Below are 19,052 nucleotides of genomic sequence, written 5' to 3'. Positions count from 1 at the left end.
GTAAATCCATGATCTCTCTAGGCATGAACTCAATGACCTCTGTAGAAAAATATCACTCCAGAACACGGTGGGATTGTACCCACTCAGACCTGGGGCTTCTCTTTACCCAAAACAGCATCCAGGGGGTTGTGAAGCCCAGCACGACCCTGCCATTGGTACCCACAACCAGTGAGTCCATTCTGGGGGCTTGGCCTGGACAACACACACAACACTTGTCCCAACAAATGTCACATACTGGATTTAAAGCAGGCTAAGACCAGGAAAGCAGCAGAGTCTCTGCTCTTTAGGACACACAGAAAGCAAAGCAATGTTTTCCATGGTGGTGCTGCACCTGCCAGCAGCTCATCCTTCCCCATTAGCCCCAGCAAGTTATCAGTGTTGAGAATTCTGTTCTTCACCAAAGAAAGGATTTCATTAGGGCAGATAGTACAAAGAGTAACTCACAAGTGTCACTACATGAGCAGCAGAGAACTCCTTTTTTTTGATTTCCCAAGCAAGACAGGCAACTCGTTCCTAAATCACTTAAAATTTCTTGGAGTGGAATTAAGAGACTGTATCATTCCCTCTGGCAGGTAACCCCAGAAGTACAATTAGGCCAGCTCTTATACTTTTATGATAGCACTTGTAATGTTTATTGCTGGCATTTAAGGGTACCCCAGCTCCTGACTCTTTGCATGAAAACTTCAGACTTTTCAAATAAAAGCTGCTGCAATGCTGCTCCTGCCCAGCTCCACTCTCCAAGACAATTCCTTTCAATGGCTCCATTTAAGACAGGTCATTACAGAAGCTGATTATGCTGAGCAGTAAGAAAGAAGAAATAAATCACTATTTCAAACACAACAAACCACCAGCTGTGAAAGGACTGAACTTGTTCTCTGGAGCACTCTGCACCCACCTGGTTTCTGATCATGGCTGCTCCCACCTGAGCCAAGCTCCTCCAGCCTGGGATGTCCTTCCCTCCAGGAAGGGTCAGAGCAGCAGCACTTGCTCAGCTCCTGGCTCCATGGAGCTGCTCACTCCTCAGGTAAGAGAGAGCAGCCTTCTGCTCCTCCCAGCCACTTCCCAAAGTGCTCTTCCCCACCCCTTCCCACAGGGCCTGAAGCTGCTTCCAGATGCACCAAGCCAGGCTGACTGTACAGGTTCTGCCACAGCAACATGAAAGCCATTCTGCTCCTTTATCATCATCCACCAAACACACAAGGCCAGGAGCTGCTTTACTGAGAGCAGCTCCACAACACAGCCTCACAAATCAGTGTACAATAAAGGCAGGTAAACCTTGGAAATCCACTCAGATTGGGGAGCTCCGTTTCTGGGAAGAGTTACTAGAAATGGCAACATGTGAGTTTCTGCTCAGGGACTTTAACACTGACTTACATAATTTTATTAGCACTATTCATATGTAACAATCATGTATCAGTCAAGTGTCACAGTAAGAAGTGACATCTGAATTCTTACTAAGAAATAATAAGACACAGCCCTCAAAAAGGAGGAAAGATTTTCTTGGCAATCTTTTCTTCAATCTATCCAAACTTGTTTCAATTTTTCAATCTTACATGATGAAAGACAGACAACTACAGAGCAGCATACCAGTAATTTTGTTCTTCTTTAATAATTTAACTTAGAGTAAAAAAAGGAGTAATTTTAACTGTACATTCCCACTTCTCCTCTCCCCAGTGCTTTGTTTTTTCTTTCAGGTGGTTCAGAGCCCACCTGCCAGTTAATTTTCTTATTAGTCCTGCATACAAATTGTTGAACATCAGAAGGACCCTGTTTGATTTTCAAAGTCTGTACCTCACAGTAGAAAAACAAGTCATTCTCATGAGCCCCTGGGAAATGTTTTGAAGTCTAAAAGAGATCAGTGAACTCACTGATGCAACATAATTAATAGAAGGATAAAGACACTCCTAATGAGAGTGTTTTAAGGAAAGATTTATCACATCAATTGTTCATTCCAAGAAAGTATTTTCATTTTGATGTTTTAATTATGCATTTTAAAAGTGAATGTTAATAAACCCAGGTGATAAGGGGTGATGTTACAGCCAAGTTCTGCTCAGATATTGTAGCAGGTCTGAACATTTTGAAAGTGATGAATTAATCTAAACCAGCATCCATCATGTTAAAGGTGATTCTTCTATGTCTTTATGTCTTGCTCAACGTTCTTGTACACTGAAAAGCCACTAAAACTTTGTCCAAGCATACAGGATAATTCTTTCTCCCACAAAAGAGTTGCTCAGCTCTTACTTCTTATATTCACAGTTTTATTTTGAGTGGATAACTCAAAAAAGAATAATTTTTAGCACTGAAATATCTTCTCAGTCCACAGAATTCCATGTTCTTGTATTCCCATCTCAGCCTTGCTACACAAGATGAAAATAAAACCAGGAACAAGCAATGCCTTCAAGTTTTTAATCAACTTGAAGGCTTTGAAGTTCTACATCACTTTAAGCATAAATAGTGTCTATTTTATAAATCTGATTCACTCTCATCCACCTGCAGATTCTGGAGAAGGTTCTAGCAAAGGTCACTTGGTATTTTCACCAATTATCACACCTCTTTTCCTGAAAGAGAGAAAACACTTTGTAACCAACTCATTATATCAAGGTATGAGATTCAAACATGTTCCTTAAAACCAAGATTTCTTCAGTGAATTTCCCTTCTTTTAGTGCTGTCAGTCATTCCTAGAAGGCTGCCAGAGATTGAGTTCCCACTGGTGCACTGTGCATGTGCCAATCTTGCTGTGTAACTGCTCCTGATTTTTACATCAGACACCTTCCTGTTCCAGCAGCTTTCCAAGAACAAGAAAACCCACAGAAATTTTGGGGAAAGTTGAGGCATGAGCCTTCTGACAGTCAAATACATGCTGGAAAACTTCCTTAAGGAAGAGCTTTGGCCATTTCATAATTGACTGAAATCTTCTCTAATCAAGAAAGCAGCTTATTTTTTGTTCTCTTCCAATACCCTGTTTAGGTTTTTCTTTAAAAGGTAGAGAAAAATGATGTTGGAGATGAACAAGTAAGTTTGTTTTGGACAGAGGGGGCTGTTTAGACTGTCAGAGACTGTCAAGGCATTCGAACCAATTTTATAATATCAAATTTCCTACAGCTACAACTCACTGCAAACCCAGACTGGCAGAATTCTTAGCAGAGCTGGCAGTGCAGCCCTGAGTCAGCTGAGCTGCCCTGCTGGCCTTACCTGTCACTGGGATGAGGTGGAAGGCTGTGGAACAGCCCCTCCCAGGACAATGCTGTTTTTATCTGTCAGGGTTTTCAGGCTGCTGCTGGCTGGGGACTGCAGGATTTTCCGGGAAAGCCTCATCCTGCCGTCGGTGGGATCACGGCCAAAGTATTTCACCTGGTAAGGGAGCACAGCAGTCTCACACTGAGCAACTTCAAGAGCTGGAAATAGCATTTTCCTTCAAAGATGGGGGGTAGGGTTGAATTTTTTATTAAATTTTTTATCAGTTTGATGCTAGAAATGCAATAAATAAGCATCCTTTAGCCTATATTGCTATCAAATATTCTGGTGCCTAGATAGCAAGAGGATAACATTAAACAAAACTTGAATGATCAGGCCTTTAACTAGCACAGAAAGGGAATCCAATGTGGAAAAATATTTGCTTCATAAACACTAAATAAATAATTAGAAAAAAAATTCAAATTTTACAATATAAATTGTGGTTTTTTAGCATTTTAATGTTAAAAAATAATTACCTGAATTTCTTGTCCAACTTCTAATCCCAGGGCACTAGGGTGTTTAATCTAGAACAGAGTGTTTTACAGAAATAAAAGTATTAGAGTTTGTTTTAAAAATCCCTTCATTCAGGGGTTCTTCATGCTACACTACAGGGGCTCAGCACTACCAAAGCAACAACAGGTTTCTGAATATTAATGGAAAAGGGTATTGCAGAGCCAAAGAACTTGGTGTGAAAACAACTGCAGCAGTCACACAGTTGATTCTTTGCAGCAGAAAGAATTAGAACAAGGAAGTGCTGCTAATTATCAGCTTTTAACCTGGAAATGGGCTGTGGAACAACAGTAAGTGTGTTACAGCCATGCCAACTGGGTAAAATAAATCTAATTGCCCATTTTGTACCCATTTAAGGATGGCTTACCTTTCTTTGATCCAGCTGTGAATTATGAAGCAATACTGGGGTCATGTTTGGGTACAGTTTTACCATCACTCCAGAATCCCTGCAGCAGGAACAGCACAGTTATGTCAAAGGGCTTCAAGAAAAGTCCACATTTCACTCTGCATATTGTCCCCAAAGCAAGCAAAACTTGTAAACTTCTCATAAACCAAATTTTACTCATCCCTTTTAAAAAACCTTTTATCCACCATAACATATCCACTCATTTTTCTTTAACTGAAAATGGATGAGAATTTCTTATTTCAGGGCAGTATTTCACTAATAGGTACCACCCAAAATGTAATTTTTACTAGACAAACATTGTGATGAAAAGTGGAAAGCAAATTCATGTCATCCCTTTCGGATTCAAAGATGAAAAAGGTGAAACTTTTATAATTTAGAGACATTCTAAAAACTACACAAACAGCAAAAAACCCCAGCTTTATCAGTAAATAAAATATTTTCACCAGAGTATCATAAAATATCAGAAATTATACAGGTACCAATATTCTCAGCATAAATATGGCACTCTTAAAAAAATATTTAATATTATATATTAGGTATATATACGTACCTAATTATGATGTAATACATATATATAATAATATATATATTATTATATATATTATATAATATATGTATTACATCATAATTAGGTATGTATACATACCTAATTATATATTATATATATGTTATATAATATATATTATATATATTATATAATATATATTATATTATATTATATTATACATACCTAATTATATATTATTATATATATTATATAATATATTATACATATATTGTATTATACATATATTATATAATATATATATTATATATATAATATAATATATGTATAATACAATATAAATAATATCATATAAATAATACATACTATATATAATTATATAAATATATATATTATATAAATAATATATACTATATATCATAATATACACTATACAATGTATTATATACAATATATCATATACAATATACTATATATTATATAATATGTAATAGCTATGTAAATAAGTTAATTTCAACTCCCAAGCACTTTTTATACCTTATTTCAGTAATTGTGGCTGTGTAAATTGCCCCAAATTCCAAATTAACTTCTTGCTGTAAAAGAGAAAAAAAAAAAAAAAGAAACCAGTAAGACAGGAAGGCACAAAGAGCAAACTGGAGCTAAAGCAGAAGTGTGAGCTCACATCATCCTTGCAGATCTCCCCAATGAACTCCCTGGCTTCGTGCATCGCCCCTGGCGTGGGGGCAAACACAGAATAGGTCTCCTCATCCAGCTGGCTCACAGTCACACCTGGAAAAGGGGATTGGGGACACAGTCAGGGCACACTGCACAGATTCACACTCAGAAAAGACTTGCTCAGAGCAGAAGGGTTTTGCACACTCATTAAGACCTCAGACTTCTAACATTATTTAATTCTTAATTATTAAGTTCTTTATCATTATTTAATCTTGTTCAGTTTAGGCATTGAACAACCCACCTCCTTGCAAATACCTCAATAAACTTGTGGGCCATAAAAGAACATAAAATTATTTTTATAATCCTTTAAAGGCTGCAAAAAAAATCCTGAATAAATGTTAAGGGTTATGAATCAATTTCCTAGAGAATTTTAATAATACTTGCATTAATAGCTGAGGGAAATGAAAGTGCTTTGGAGCCAGAATGGTAAAATTCTTGGCCCTTCTAGGAAAAGGAAATAAGATTTTTCCTCCTTTTCTCCACCCCAATCCCCTGAGAAGCATTAATCAAGTTCACCACACCATTAAGGGTTTCAGGTCCAAAGCAGAGCATCTCCCTGTACTCTACAGATACCAGAATTTTTTCATTTCCAGTTTGCACTGAGCATTGAAACAGCTCAACATACAAGTGTGAAACAAAGGGAAACACGTGAGGATAAATCATCACAGGAATCAAAAATGTCTCACCAGTCTGTGCTTGAAGTTTTTTCAAGTTGTAAGCCCCAGGACCAACGAATCTTAATCTTTTTGATAATGGAACGTGGATGGTTTCTGAAAGAACATTTAAAAACCTTTGAAGTGCTAAATATAATCATCTTGAAAGCTATCACACAAAAGGGCACATTCCTGGAGCTTTTCATCTCTTACAGCTACCTGTGGTATCTGCTGAACAGGGATGTAATTACAGGCAAGAACTGAAATTAATGAAGACACAGAATAAACTCTGATGACTGTAAATTACCTTAAGCCATACTGATACTCTCATCTACATCCATTCTGATTTTGTCAGAGCTTCACATAACTGCACTTAAATTGTTTTTTGGTGTACACTGAAATAGGAGTGCTGCCCCATGTGGCAATAGCAATCTCCTCAAAATAACAAAAAAAACCCCACAATCCCTCCACAAATTATGCCCACAGGATAAAGGCAAATATATATAACAATCAATCATTTAAAAAAAAAAGGCATTTTAAGCAGAAATATATTGTTAAAAAGCTATGAAATTCACACAATAACATTACCTACAACTGGTCCACTTTCTTTTCTGTTAGGTCTGGGTTTTGCCAGTGTCTGGTTCATAATTTGTAGAATCTCCCTCTTTGCAGCTAGAGGCAATAATAATTTTAAAAAATCAGTAATTTTACATATGATTAAAAGAAATACATTAAGTTTTTGTTATACAGTAGAAAACATTCCTTGTCAAAACCTGTCTCCTGCCTAGCTGGAGAATGTCAGGCTGAAAGTTTTCCAACTCATTAAATCCTTATTAAACCACATAGCTTCACTTTCTCATGTGCTTCAAGAATATTTTAGCTGCACATGTCAGAATACAGATGGCAGCAAGTTTCACTTGTAAATATAGCTGAATTTATGTGAGAGGAAGTTTGATGTTATATTTATAACATTATCCTGTTGAATTTCAACAAAGTCATGCAATGTGTGTTAGTCCCAATCATGCAATGGCTGAAGTTACTTTGAAGTTGGTTTAGAGCTTACTGATGAAGCCAAACCCATTTCATAAAGATAGCTTGTTTTTCTCACAATGAGAACAAAAAACGAACAGTTAATTGTTTAGTTTCCTACAACTTAATTCCGTTTATAATATAATGAAATGGGTGTAAATGCAAGAACAGACCTACCTGTAGCTTGCTGAATAGCTTCCACCACAATTTTTATTGGTATTCCTGGCAGCTTCAGATCAACCTGACATGAGAAGAATTAAGTGCCATCAACATGTCAGGAAATCTCTTTTAATACTCTCAGAGTTTCACTTGGAGGAAAATTCCAGCTCACAATACCTGCAGTGCAGTTATCCCTTTGTTGGTGCCTGCCATCTTGAAATCCATATCTCCATAGTAATCTTCAATTCCCTGCCAGCACACACAGACAAAACCAAGTTGGAGTCATTTTCTCCACTATGCCAAAAGTACAGAGGAATTACTTTTGAGACTTCCAAGTTTTCTTCAGCTTTATTTGCTGTTCAGGATTAACTGTTCCTTTCTCTCCTCGGAAATCAAGAATTTTTGTGGACAAGTTTCTCATCCACAGCTGATCTTGTGCTGCCAGTGGCTGCACATTTTCCTCCCCAGCCCCTCTCCCAAGTGCTCGTTCTCCCCCAATATGCAGTGTCCTTCAGTAAATTATTCATCTTTTTCTCCCATGAGGAAAGACAAAATTAATTGGAAGGAGAAAGCTGATGAATGCTTAAATAACTAAAAACATGAAAAATAAGAAACATGACTGGACATATCATACAAATTTTTCAGAACGAGGGAGAAATTTGGGTGATGAAACAAAAGATGAAACAAATTTTTCCAGGAGTTTTGGTGGTGCTCGCATGGGTCAAAGAGATGAGAATCTTGACTCCATGTTTCAAAAGGCTGATTCATTATTTTATTATATATTATACTAAAAGAAAATTATATACTAAAACTATACTAAAAGAGTAGAAGAAAGGATTTCATCAGAAGGCTTAAAAGGAATAGAACAGAATTGGAATGATAATAAAATCTTGTGACTGATCAGAGAGTCTGAGACAGCTGGACTATGACTGACCATTAATTAGAAACAACCACATGAGGCCAATCAAAGATGCACCTTTTATCCACAGCAGCAGATAATCATGGTTTACATTTAATTTCTGAGGCCTCTCAGCATGTCAGGAGAAAAATCCTGTCAAAGTGATTTTTCATAAAATACATCCATGACAAGGAGTGATGTTCTGGAACTGACTGGGTGGAAGGTTCCAGAAGAAGCCACAAGAGGTATTTTCCAGCAGTGAGCAGCAATTTTAGGAGGAGGATGTGAGAGCACTCACCAGGATGTCTGTCAGCAAGCGATAATCCTCAATGTCCCCCTTGCCCTGACTGCACTTGGTAACCAGGCCTATGGCTACACCTGCCACTGCATTTGACACTGGGACTCCTAGGAGTGGCACAAAAACACATTTCAGAAGCCTTGGGTCATGTCCAGATCCTGCAGCACATTATCACATGTGGTTTATCCTTGTAAGTGCTTTATTTTGTACCTGCATCCATTAATGCTAAACTTCCACCGCATGCAGAAGCCATTGAGGAGGAGCCTGGAGTTGGAATACAGGAAAAAAACAGGATTAAACACTGAAAAATGGGTCTCAATACAAGCTACAGTTATTTTCCTCATCCTGTAGCATAAAAATGCCCCCAAATACCATTTTGAAAGCTCCATTCTTCATGAACGTGCTTTTTATTTTAAAATATTTCAGGTGATAGTTTTAAGAACATTTAAACTGAAATCTATTATTTAGCATGTCTATAAATGAAGTTTGTCAAACAAATTTAGTCTCCAGCCTCGGTTAGAAACAAGAAAATCCTAATACCATTGGATTCCAAGACTTCAGAAGTAACTCTGATTGTGAATGGGAAATCCTGGGGTATAACTGGTTTCAAAGCTCGTTCTGCCAGTGCACCTGTTAAAAAAAACCCAACAAAATAACCACTAAGTGATCCATAAATAAAAATCAGATAAAATACTGGAACTTTCAGCATGGCATTTCTCTAGTCTGGACTTACCATGTCCAAGCTCCCTTCTGTTCATCACAGTAACTTTGCCAATCTCATTGGTTGCATAAGGTGGAAACTATGAAACAAAAAAAAGTGTACACACAAAATTAACCTGCTTTTCTTTTCCATTTTAAAACATCCACTTAGACAAAAACATCTTCAAAATTTTGGTGCGTCTCAAAGTAATTACACATTAAAAATAAAATAATCAAACCACCACATGACTTCTATCAGTCACTTGGTTTGCAAACCAGGACCAGTTCAGGTAATGTTTAGTAAATGTTTTATTTCCACAAGACAAAAGAGAATAAAGCAGTAGCAAGGTAGCTAAGAGAGAACACAAGAAGCTTCCTCCAAAGGAACTTGTCAAACCACCAAGCAGAAATGTTATTTCTGTCAGAGATAATGGAACAAGATCTGCCTGTTGCCTGTAGGAAACACTTTGGGCAAGCTCCAAAGGCTGAGAGAGATCCAAGATGTAAAAGATTTATTTACTATTGCTGTGCCATGTCAGCTGAACATATTAATAGAGTTTACTAAAAATAATAGCACAGGTTAATCCTGCTTTCAGAAAGAACCTGTTCTGAAGGAGCTCACCTAATGTTATGGCATGAAAAGCCTGTATAAACTGGCAATTTACAAATTACCTGCTGCTTTTCAGGAAACCAGCACTTCTGCTCATATAAATTGATGCATGAATTAGCACAAATACATTTTAGCAAATCTAGAGCTAATTTGTAACCTTGGAAGTGATCAACTGCACCTTTACAAGCAAGACATGAAGCCCTTCTATCAATCATGCAGAAAGCTGTAACACAGGAGAAGTCTCACCTCATAATGCAGCATGAAGTTTTTATCTTTAATTCCACTATTAATTAAAAACAAGATCATGTCAAAACAGGGGCAACCGAATGTGTTACACACAACAGGTAATTCAAACTAATTACAAATGGACCCAGCCAAAGCCAACAAATCAATACATTGCTGATCACCCACAGCTACCAAAATTAGAGAATATTACAAACTCTTCCAGGGAACAAAGATTTAACTACAGTAAAGCTGAGACATTAAAATGTAAAAGCTCCCACACTGGGATGAAATCACTGGGGTGACATCACTGCAATGTGGCTCTAAAGGGAACCCATTTCACTTCAGCAAGGAAGTGTTCAAAGCACAAGGACCAGCTCGCTACATCCCAAGTTAAATTTTCCATAAATATTTTAAATACATAAACCAGACTGGATGTCACTTGTAACACTCTCCAGTTTCAAATGTGGGCTATGGAATTAATGTCACCCTAACACAAACCCATGCCATGATCTCTAGAAAGCAGGCCACTTCAAAGTCTAATTTTACACATTTTTCAGTCCCAAAAAAGTAACTATGTGGAAGTTGAAGGGGATTTTATGATTAAATGTTCATCCTCTTGTTACTACTGCCAAAGCACCAAGACATACATACCTCACTGCTGTGGAGATAACATCTGACTTTACACTGGACTCTAGAGAGTCAAATGTAACTGTACACAGAACCTAAAATGAAAATGAGCTAAAGTAAAAAATAAACCCCTCTTAAAGCCTTGCAGCCTTCAAAAATGTTACTGTTTATGAAGAATCAAAAAGAACAAGTCCAGCAGCACATGAGATGCCATCAGCTACCACTTGTAGAACCTTTTTTCTCTATCACACAAACTTACTCCTAGTCTGCAAAGACCACACATTCTTACAAGCAATCCCATTTAAAAATATTAATTTAATGCTGCTTAAGTAGGAGCCAAGAGCAGTTTGCTCCCTAAGAAAGATGTAAGAGACAGGGCCAGCTGCAGGCACAATGTTGTTTGTGCCTGTTTCCCACATGGACTTGCAGTGGGTGTTATTTTTAGTGGGATAAGAGGGGACAACACTGAGGAGTAAATCACTGAACTGCCACCCTAAATCAGTGCAATAAGAACTCTGATCTATGGCTGACAGTCCTCTAGCAAAGGGAGCTATAAAAGTACAGAAGACCAAATCTCAAATATGATCTTACTTCAATCCACCCAACAGCTGACACTTTTGGCAAAGAAGAGAAAAAAATCCTCTCATTATTGCAATTTTTTGGGTAAAATTTCCCTATTTGGCTCAGGTTGCGTATGAAGCTGCTTTTTTAAAAGATTTCTCATGAGGTGCCCAATTTAGCAGTGCCCTACACACCAATGTGCTTCCCAACCCACACACTTCTGCTTCTTGCTATTTAAATGTGAAGAGAAAAAGGAAACCTGGCATTTAATCTGCCAGCTTTTGACAGTTCATTGATCATTTCTGATGTTTAAGTGACACTACCTGTGTTTGACCTCTCTGAAACAAGGCTGATCCATGAAGCATTTTGAACATGTTCACTTCACATTTAATGTCTCTGAGGGAAGTCAAATCTCTCCCATCACACCTGAAGTGACAAAGAGAGATGAAGAGATCAGTTCAACCACAGTCTTTGATTAAAAGCTGACAGAAATATTATCAGTAGGAGTTTGACACACCCACCTTCTATATTCATTTAGCACAAGATTTCTAAAAATGTCCTTTGAAACCACATTGAAAGATTCCATGATTTCGTAAGGCTCAGCCTCCGGAAATTTTTCTGGGTATAGAAAAGAAATTGTTGGGAATTGATTTTATAGAACTTTTACTAAAATAGCTTCCAACAAAGAGTTAGATACTCTAACTCCAAGCAGTGCTACCTCCATTAAAGCATTCTTAAAATATTAACAAAAATGATACCTTTCAGCTGTTCTTCTGTTTCAAGCCTTATTTTGTTGATTGCCTCATCTCTCGAAATCTAGAACAGAGGATTTGCAACCAGTTAACTCTACAGGGCAGAACAACAACTGAGGTTTGGGGCTGTTTCGTTTAAAGATCTGCAAAAATTTAAGGAATAAGGAACAGAACTGTCACACAAATTGAAAAATCAATAATGAGGTTGGAAGGGACCTCAAGGGTTGTCTGGTCCAACCTTTTTCTTGGCAAGAGCAGTCTAGACAAGATGGCCCAGCACCCTCCCCATCTGAATCCTAAAAATGTCCCACACTGGGCAATCCACCTCTTCCCTGGGGAGATAATCCAGTGACTGAGAATTTTTCCCAAGCAGAACATTACTCTTGTGCCCAGCCAGAACTTTCAGGAGTGACCTGCACCCAATTTCTCCTCTTTCTTTCCATGTGACTCCACCTCCATATAATATAAGCAAATACTCTGGTCAGGTTAAAAACTTAGAAAAAAATTAATTATTATTACAAATAGATGCAGGGAAGAAGACAAGCTTAAATTACAGTAGCACTGAGGTTGGAAAAAGGCCCTGAAATCATCAAATCCAACCTATGATCACCACATTGTCAACCAGGCCATGGCACATCCAGTGATTCCTTAGAACACCTCCAGGGACAGAGCTTGAGCTAAAAGCTTAAAGAACTCTATCCTCCTACAGTTTCATTATTACATTAACTCAAAAAATAATTATATCAAAAGTCATTACTTACTTTATCATGGCTTGAATCTGTGAACACTGCATAGATCTTGTTAGAAGCAAGTCTTTAGGGAGAAAAGGAAGAAATTTTGAAAATACAACTTAAAAAACACTTCTATAATCAGGGTTTTTTTTTTTTTTTTTTTTTTTTTTGAGGACTAAATGTTTGAAAATTATTTAGAGAAATACCAATCTGGTGAAAGCACACTCACAAACAATCCTACATCTGCATTACTTGTTCTGAACTTACTTCTTTGCAAGTTCCACGATCTCTTCAGGGGCAATAAATAATTTCTGGACAGTTCTCTTGACCACCCCCCGCTCCTTCACCAGCTGCTGGATGCCCTGGATGATGTGCTGGGTCTGCTTCACCCCCACTTTGATGGCATGGCAGAAATCTTGCTGCAAGATGTTCTCAGCAGTTGCTTCCAACATAACTGGCAATGGAAAGTTAAAAATTCAGTGAATTCCTGTTTCATTGTTCAAGAGCAATCTAACATTAAGCTGCATAAATATGACGGAATCTACTTAAAAAAAAAGTTACCTATCACTGTTGTATAAAAAAAATCCACATTTCAAAGGTAAGGAAAACATCTGCAAAGATTTCCAAGCCCTCAACAGACAACAATTCACTTACCAACTTGATTTTGTGCAGCTCCAGCAACAACTAAATTTAGAGTACTAGAGGCCATCTCTTTCCTAGTTGGATTGATAACAGTCTCTCCATCCACCAGCCCCACCCTCACTGCACCTGCAAAGAAACTCCACAAAGTCATTTATTATTATAATAATTACCTTCTTTAAGGCATCACTGTACTTGGAGAGTTACACAGCTAATAACAATAATTAAAGCTACAGACTAATTTAAAAATATCAGCACATTGACTGGATATTAAGAACTAATCTAGAAGACAAAATTACCTATTCTGTTTTTATTTTGAGTATTATCACTGGGTAGGGAAAATAATGCCAGTATTTCACACAATGCTGTGAGTGTGCTGGGAGTTTTTTGTTATTTCAGCACATATTTTCTAGGAAAAAAAAAAAGCAGCTGAAATTGTTCAATATTTGTTCTCGGGTAGATCTTTTCTCTTCCCAGAAAATACTCACATGGAAATAAATCTCTTGTTGAATTCCTTGAGGAAAAGTATTCTCAAGCAGTTATTTTCCAAACAATGCTTTTCAATGAATATGGTTCTCTTAAGAGAAAATTAATTTATTGGTCTCTATAGTACACTATTTCCATATTGTATTTCCTCTCAAAAGTGCATTTAGTCCAGGAAAAAAGAATTCCTTGAAGTGCAATAATCCTATCCATGGTAAAATTATTTCCAATGCTTGAAGTTTAATGTTTAGATTCAGCTTCTACTTAAAAAAACAAAGCGCCATCTGTGGTCTAAATCTTCCATTCCATTAAAAATCACCCATAATTTAAGAATATTTACTTACCAATAGGACCATTCCAGGGGATGTCAGACAAGGCAAGTGCTGCAGAAGCTGAAAGGAAGACAAAAATCTGGATTAGGAAAAAGCCTGATCTCATTAAATCCCACCAAAGCACCAATTTCTCACAGCCTTCTTACCTCCATTAATTGCCAGAATATCAGGATCATTGACACCATCTACTGCTAAAAGATTACAAAGGATCTGGCATAAGATAAAAGACAATGAATCATTTTGACCTATACATTTTTATTAGCTGTCAATACAAAGCTAAGGACAGTAAAAAACCCCAGGTATCTACACAAGTCTATGTTTCACAGGGAAATTTTTTCAGGTATTTAAAATAGAAAGCTGACAATAAAGCCCCATTAATGGATAATATTGTATCACATCATATATAAAATATTTACTATTAGTATCTTTCCTCTGTTGAACAGAGGAGATTTTGTTCCTGCCCCTTGACAACAAAATTCAGAAAATAGGATGTAATAATAAATAAAGACAAGGATATTACAGACTAAAAAGCAACATTACACTTGTTTGTGAAGAGCAAACCCCTCCCTGATGTTAACAAAAATGATTTTTCTTAAAACAGGGCCTGAATAATGACATTTTCCTTGGCCATATCCAAGTTTTCCATTTTGAAGGTAGCATGACCTACCTGTGTATCATAAAAGTAGCCTGCTGGGAAGAGAGGTCTGATTGAGCGATCTGCAAAGGACATAATCAAACTTTTCATAAAAATTCATAAGAATTTGGGTTTCAGCAATTAATATTCAGCTTGTCCTGAAATGACCCCACAAGAAACTGACAAAATGGGGGTTAAAAACAAAAAAAAAAAAGAAAGAATAATGGAGAACCCAGAAATGTATTAAATGTATTTAGCATGACATATATAACCTTAAAATTTCAATCATACTGACAAATAAATTACATGTTTGTTTTCTGACAGCATTATAAATGGTATTTATAATAGCATTATAAATAGTATTTTCAAACACTCACAAGAAAATGACAACATTTTTAAAGTACATTGTAGATAAAAGGTTTCAGCCTACCTATTACTCTGCTTGTAAGAATTTCCTTATCAGTGGAACCAAGCTCTCTTCTTAGATAGTTTGTAGGAATTCTTCCTGCTGCAGCAGCTTTCTGCCTGTAGTCAACCTTCCAAAGCAAATTCATGATTAATGACAACTGATTATTTACTGCAGAGCCACAGAAACCCTCACAAGGGACCCAAAAGGGATCCTTTTTATCATTTTATTTTATCATCAACTGCAATTCTGAAGTCCAGACTCTGCCATCTACTCTTTGCATTCCCCACTCCCCCCAGCACCCTGAACTCCACTGTTTAAGGACTATGGCTGCTAAGTTCATCATTGATTAGCACAAAACTAATTCTTAGTACTTAATTAATACTTTGTACTTAATTAATCATTAGTACTTACCACTAATGGCATAAACTGAGAAGGAGAGGGCTTGGTTTTGCTGACTGCTGTGACCATCACTGCTGTGTCACCTAGCTGGGTTAAGAAAAATAGGTAAAAACAGAAGTTATCTGAAAAGAAAATAATTCCCAATGTTCTAAATTTATTTACAAACCAGTAATTCTTAAGAATGATACTCTGCAGAAAGCCACCACATAAATCCACAGCTCATGCCCTGTTTTTGCTTTTCAGACTTAATTTTTTTCTATAAAATACAGCTGTCCCTTTGTTAGGGATGAAGTTGCCACTTGAAGTTCTATATCCCACAGGCTCTGATGCCCAACCAATGACTTTCAAGATTCAGGAATTTTGAAGCTGCACAAATTTTGGCTATTTTTTGTTTTTACCTGAACAACAGCAGATCCATCTGCAAACTTGGCAAGTTTGCCAGAAGACAGCTCCATCTTTCTAAAGGAAAGAAAGAACCCGTTACACAATTTCATAGTGAGTTCATGCACATTTCCCAGCAATTTCTGCATTCATCTGTAGCCCCAGCTGCACAGAATAAAGGCTGTGCTTCACAGGAGATACAAAAATCCTCTTAGATATAAAAATTGAAAGTCTTTGAGCAAAAGTGACCAAATCCACTTAAATTTCAAGTGTCCCGCTTCCTTTACCTTGAAGCAAAGCCTTGTAACTATCCCAAGGATTAGAAAGGTGAAGCATCACCTGCTCCAGCTGGGGTTTAGTCAGTGGAAAACACCCTCAAGGTTGAGGGGAGCTGATTGAACACTTCCCAGCACTGCTGCAGAGTATTCCCTCCTTTGTGGCAGAGAAAGGACAGCAACAAGGCAATGAGGACACACTTGAGAGCAATATATAAAAATATGGATCAGTTATTCCAGGGGTGTGCTGGGTGCTACTGCACAAGGCCAGCAAACCTCCTGATTTTCCATTATTTATACACAGAAATCCAGAGCTGATCCCTTCCCAAGCACAGCCCCTCTATTATGACTAGTCAGTAATTTCTGTACAAGTTATCCCAGGCAAAACGTTCACATGCTCAGGGGAACACCTGGGCAAGGCCCTTATGACCTGTAGCTGTGATTTTTATTGTTATAATGAATACAATTCAGCTGTAGAGTCACAGGATGGTTTGGGTGGGAAAGGATCCTGAAGATTATTGAGTTCCACCCCTCCAGTACCCCAGGTTGCTCCAAGCCCCATCCAACCTGGCTTTAAACACATCCAGGGATGGGGCAGCCAGATTCTCTGCGCCAGGATCTCACAGGGAACATTCTTCCCCTAATATCCCACCTATACTTACTGCCTTACAATTTTAACCCGTTCCCCCTTGTCCTGTCACTGCACCTTTCCAGGCAGCTCCCTTCAGCTCCTGGAAGGCCACAATTAGATCACCCCAAAGCTTTTCTTCTCCAGGCTGAACAATCCCAATTCTCTCAGCCTTTCCTGACCAGAAAGGTCTCCATTCTTCTGATCAACTTGGTGGCATGGAATATTTTGCTAAATTGGCAATGTACACCGGGACATCCATCAATGTCTTCATTTATAACATCCTTGGGGCTCCTCAGCCCCTGACTCAGCCATGACAGGGCTGATCCCACTGCTGCGGGCTCCCTTCTTGCTTGGCAGCACACCAAGACCCGACACCAAAGAACGTGCCGCCTGAGGATTAGCTCAGTTATAGCCTCAGATAACCTGCACACACCCCGCATTTTGCATCAGTTTTCCCTCACGTTTGTCTCGTTCTCCAGCCGGCCAGTGCTCGGCCGTGCCGCGCCCACACCCCTCACCTGCCGCCCACCTCCACCGTCACGGCCCTCCCGGGCCCGGGTTTGGGCCCCGCCGCGGCGCCGCGGGCACACAGCCAGGGCAGGGCGGGCCGGCCCGGGGGCAGGAGCCGCCGCCACCGCGCCGCGGCCCCGCCGCCATCCCGGGCCAGCGCGCCCAGCGCGGCGCGGCCGCAGCTCGTGGCGGCCGCCATAGCGCCCCCGGCTGGAAAGGGCGGCCGCGCGATTGGCTGGGGGCAGCGGCGCCGCGCAGTGAGAGCGGAGCGGATTGGCCGAGGCGCCGCCGCGCCGCTTTCGGTTCCGTACGGGCGCTACAGCGGCTGAGGAGGGTCAGGCAGCGCAGAGCGCGCCAGTGCCGCCGCTCCGCCTCTCCCGAATCCTGAGGTGAAAAGCGGCAGAAAAAGCTCCGACATAGCGCCTGAGGCGGCTATGGAGCCACCTCGGGCTGGAATCTGAGGAAAAGCCGCTCGAACGGGGGCTCGGAGCGAGGAAGAGGACGCCGGCAGCGGGCTGCGCCCTCAGGAGTCCCGGAGGGTTGGTAACGGCACCGCCTGAGGGGCCCCACCCTGCCTGAGGGGCGGCCCCACGGCCGGCTGGGATTCGTGAGGGGAAAAATACCTGCCTTTGGGATTAATTTACTCCGCAGACCTTGTTCTGTAATAAACCCAGCAAAAAAAACCCTAAAAAACAAAAACAAACCCCAAACAAATAAACCTCCAATAACACCACCCAAAAAACAACCAGGAAAAAAATACCAAAAAAACCCAACCAACAACAACAACAAAAAAACCACATCAAAAAACCCACAAAAAGCCAAAACAACAAAAAACACACCCCCAAAAAAAACTAAAAAGAGAAACAAACAATAAACCCCAAAAGAACCCCAAAAAACAGCCACCAAAAAAACCGCCAAAAACAATCAAAACAAAACAACCTCTCCCCACCCCCCAAAAAAGTCACCAAAACATACTTTTCAGCCAAGAACACCAAAATAATCTGCAATGTGCAAGAAGAATAAAACACAGATATTGCTTATCACAAACTTCGTGTGCTCTTACAAGCTCAGAGTGCATCAGAATGTCACTGAGGGCACAGTGGTTTTGTTAGTTTATTAATTATTCCTCAGTGTAATGCAAAATAAATTAGTAATTAGTGTTAATTATGTCTTTGAGGTGAGTGAACAATAACGTGATTGTGGAGATCTGATCATGCCAACAGTGAGATATATATGGGATTAAGTGAATATAAACTATATGTCACACATCACCTTGAACTCATCTGCAATCTGCACTTAACAATTTAAATTTGGCAAGAAATTAGAAAAAAAAATTTCATAATATTCTACCATTTTATTTCTAAAGCTATTTTGATGTTGCTTGTTTACTTAATTCAGGTTTTCTGTCCAAGCTGCTTTTATAGGAAACAGATTCAAGACTGGGAGAACAGCCCAAGCAATAATTTTCCTTTTGTGCCAACATGTTTCTTATCTTTTTGGCAAGACACAAAAGAGAGAAGTAAAATGATCAGAAACTTGGGAATTGGCCTGGGTAAAAAGGCTGTTAACTTTATCCAGATTTACAATTAATTGGTACAAAAATGTATTAAGTGGCAAAGCAGAAATGTTCCCCATATTCCCTTGAATTCACATTCAAACTGAATGACAAACAGACAATTGTTTGGAATGTTTTTCATGTAATTATTGCAATTGCTATTCTCACATTC

General features: G+C 38.9%; 1 protein-coding gene across 1 annotated transcript; it reads right to left on the bottom strand.

The window, feature by feature from the left end:
* Nucleotides 1–2,237: 2,237 nt before the first annotated feature.
* PNPT1 (polyribonucleotide nucleotidyltransferase 1) lies at nt 2,238–17,533 on the bottom strand. The gene is made up of 29 exons (XM_059469097.1): nt 17,334–17,533; nt 15,927–15,987; nt 15,541–15,615; nt 15,151–15,256; nt 14,754–14,803; nt 14,233–14,296; nt 14,099–14,146; nt 13,287–13,400; nt 12,900–13,086; nt 12,663–12,714; nt 11,908–11,965; nt 11,671–11,767; nt 11,473–11,575; nt 10,613–10,683; nt 9,983–10,019; nt 9,161–9,227; nt 8,968–9,057; nt 8,638–8,691; nt 8,428–8,534; nt 7,409–7,480; nt 7,250–7,313; nt 6,632–6,715; nt 6,077–6,160; nt 5,338–5,444; nt 5,193–5,248; nt 4,112–4,190; nt 3,711–3,758; nt 3,193–3,351; nt 2,238–2,558 (listed from the first exon to the last, which is right to left on the bottom strand). The coding sequence occupies exons 1-28, from the start codon at nt 17,522–17,524 to the stop codon at nt 3,196–3,198; spliced, it is 2,382 nt and encodes a 793-aa protein (XP_059325080.1). The 5' UTR covers nt 17,525–17,533; the 3' UTR covers nt 2,238–2,558; nt 3,193–3,195.
* Nucleotides 17,534–19,052: the final 1,519 nt, after the last annotated feature.

Source organism: Ammospiza nelsoni, chromosome 3 (assembly GCF_027579445.1).
Source record: "Ammospiza nelsoni isolate bAmmNel1 chromosome 3, bAmmNel1.pri, whole genome shotgun sequence".
In the NCBI taxonomy this organism is placed as follows: domain Eukaryota; kingdom Metazoa; phylum Chordata; class Aves; order Passeriformes; family Passerellidae; genus Ammospiza; species Ammospiza nelsoni.
The sequence above is the reverse complement of the archived record's forward strand: the minus strand, read 5'-3'. Positions and strand labels throughout refer to the sequence as shown.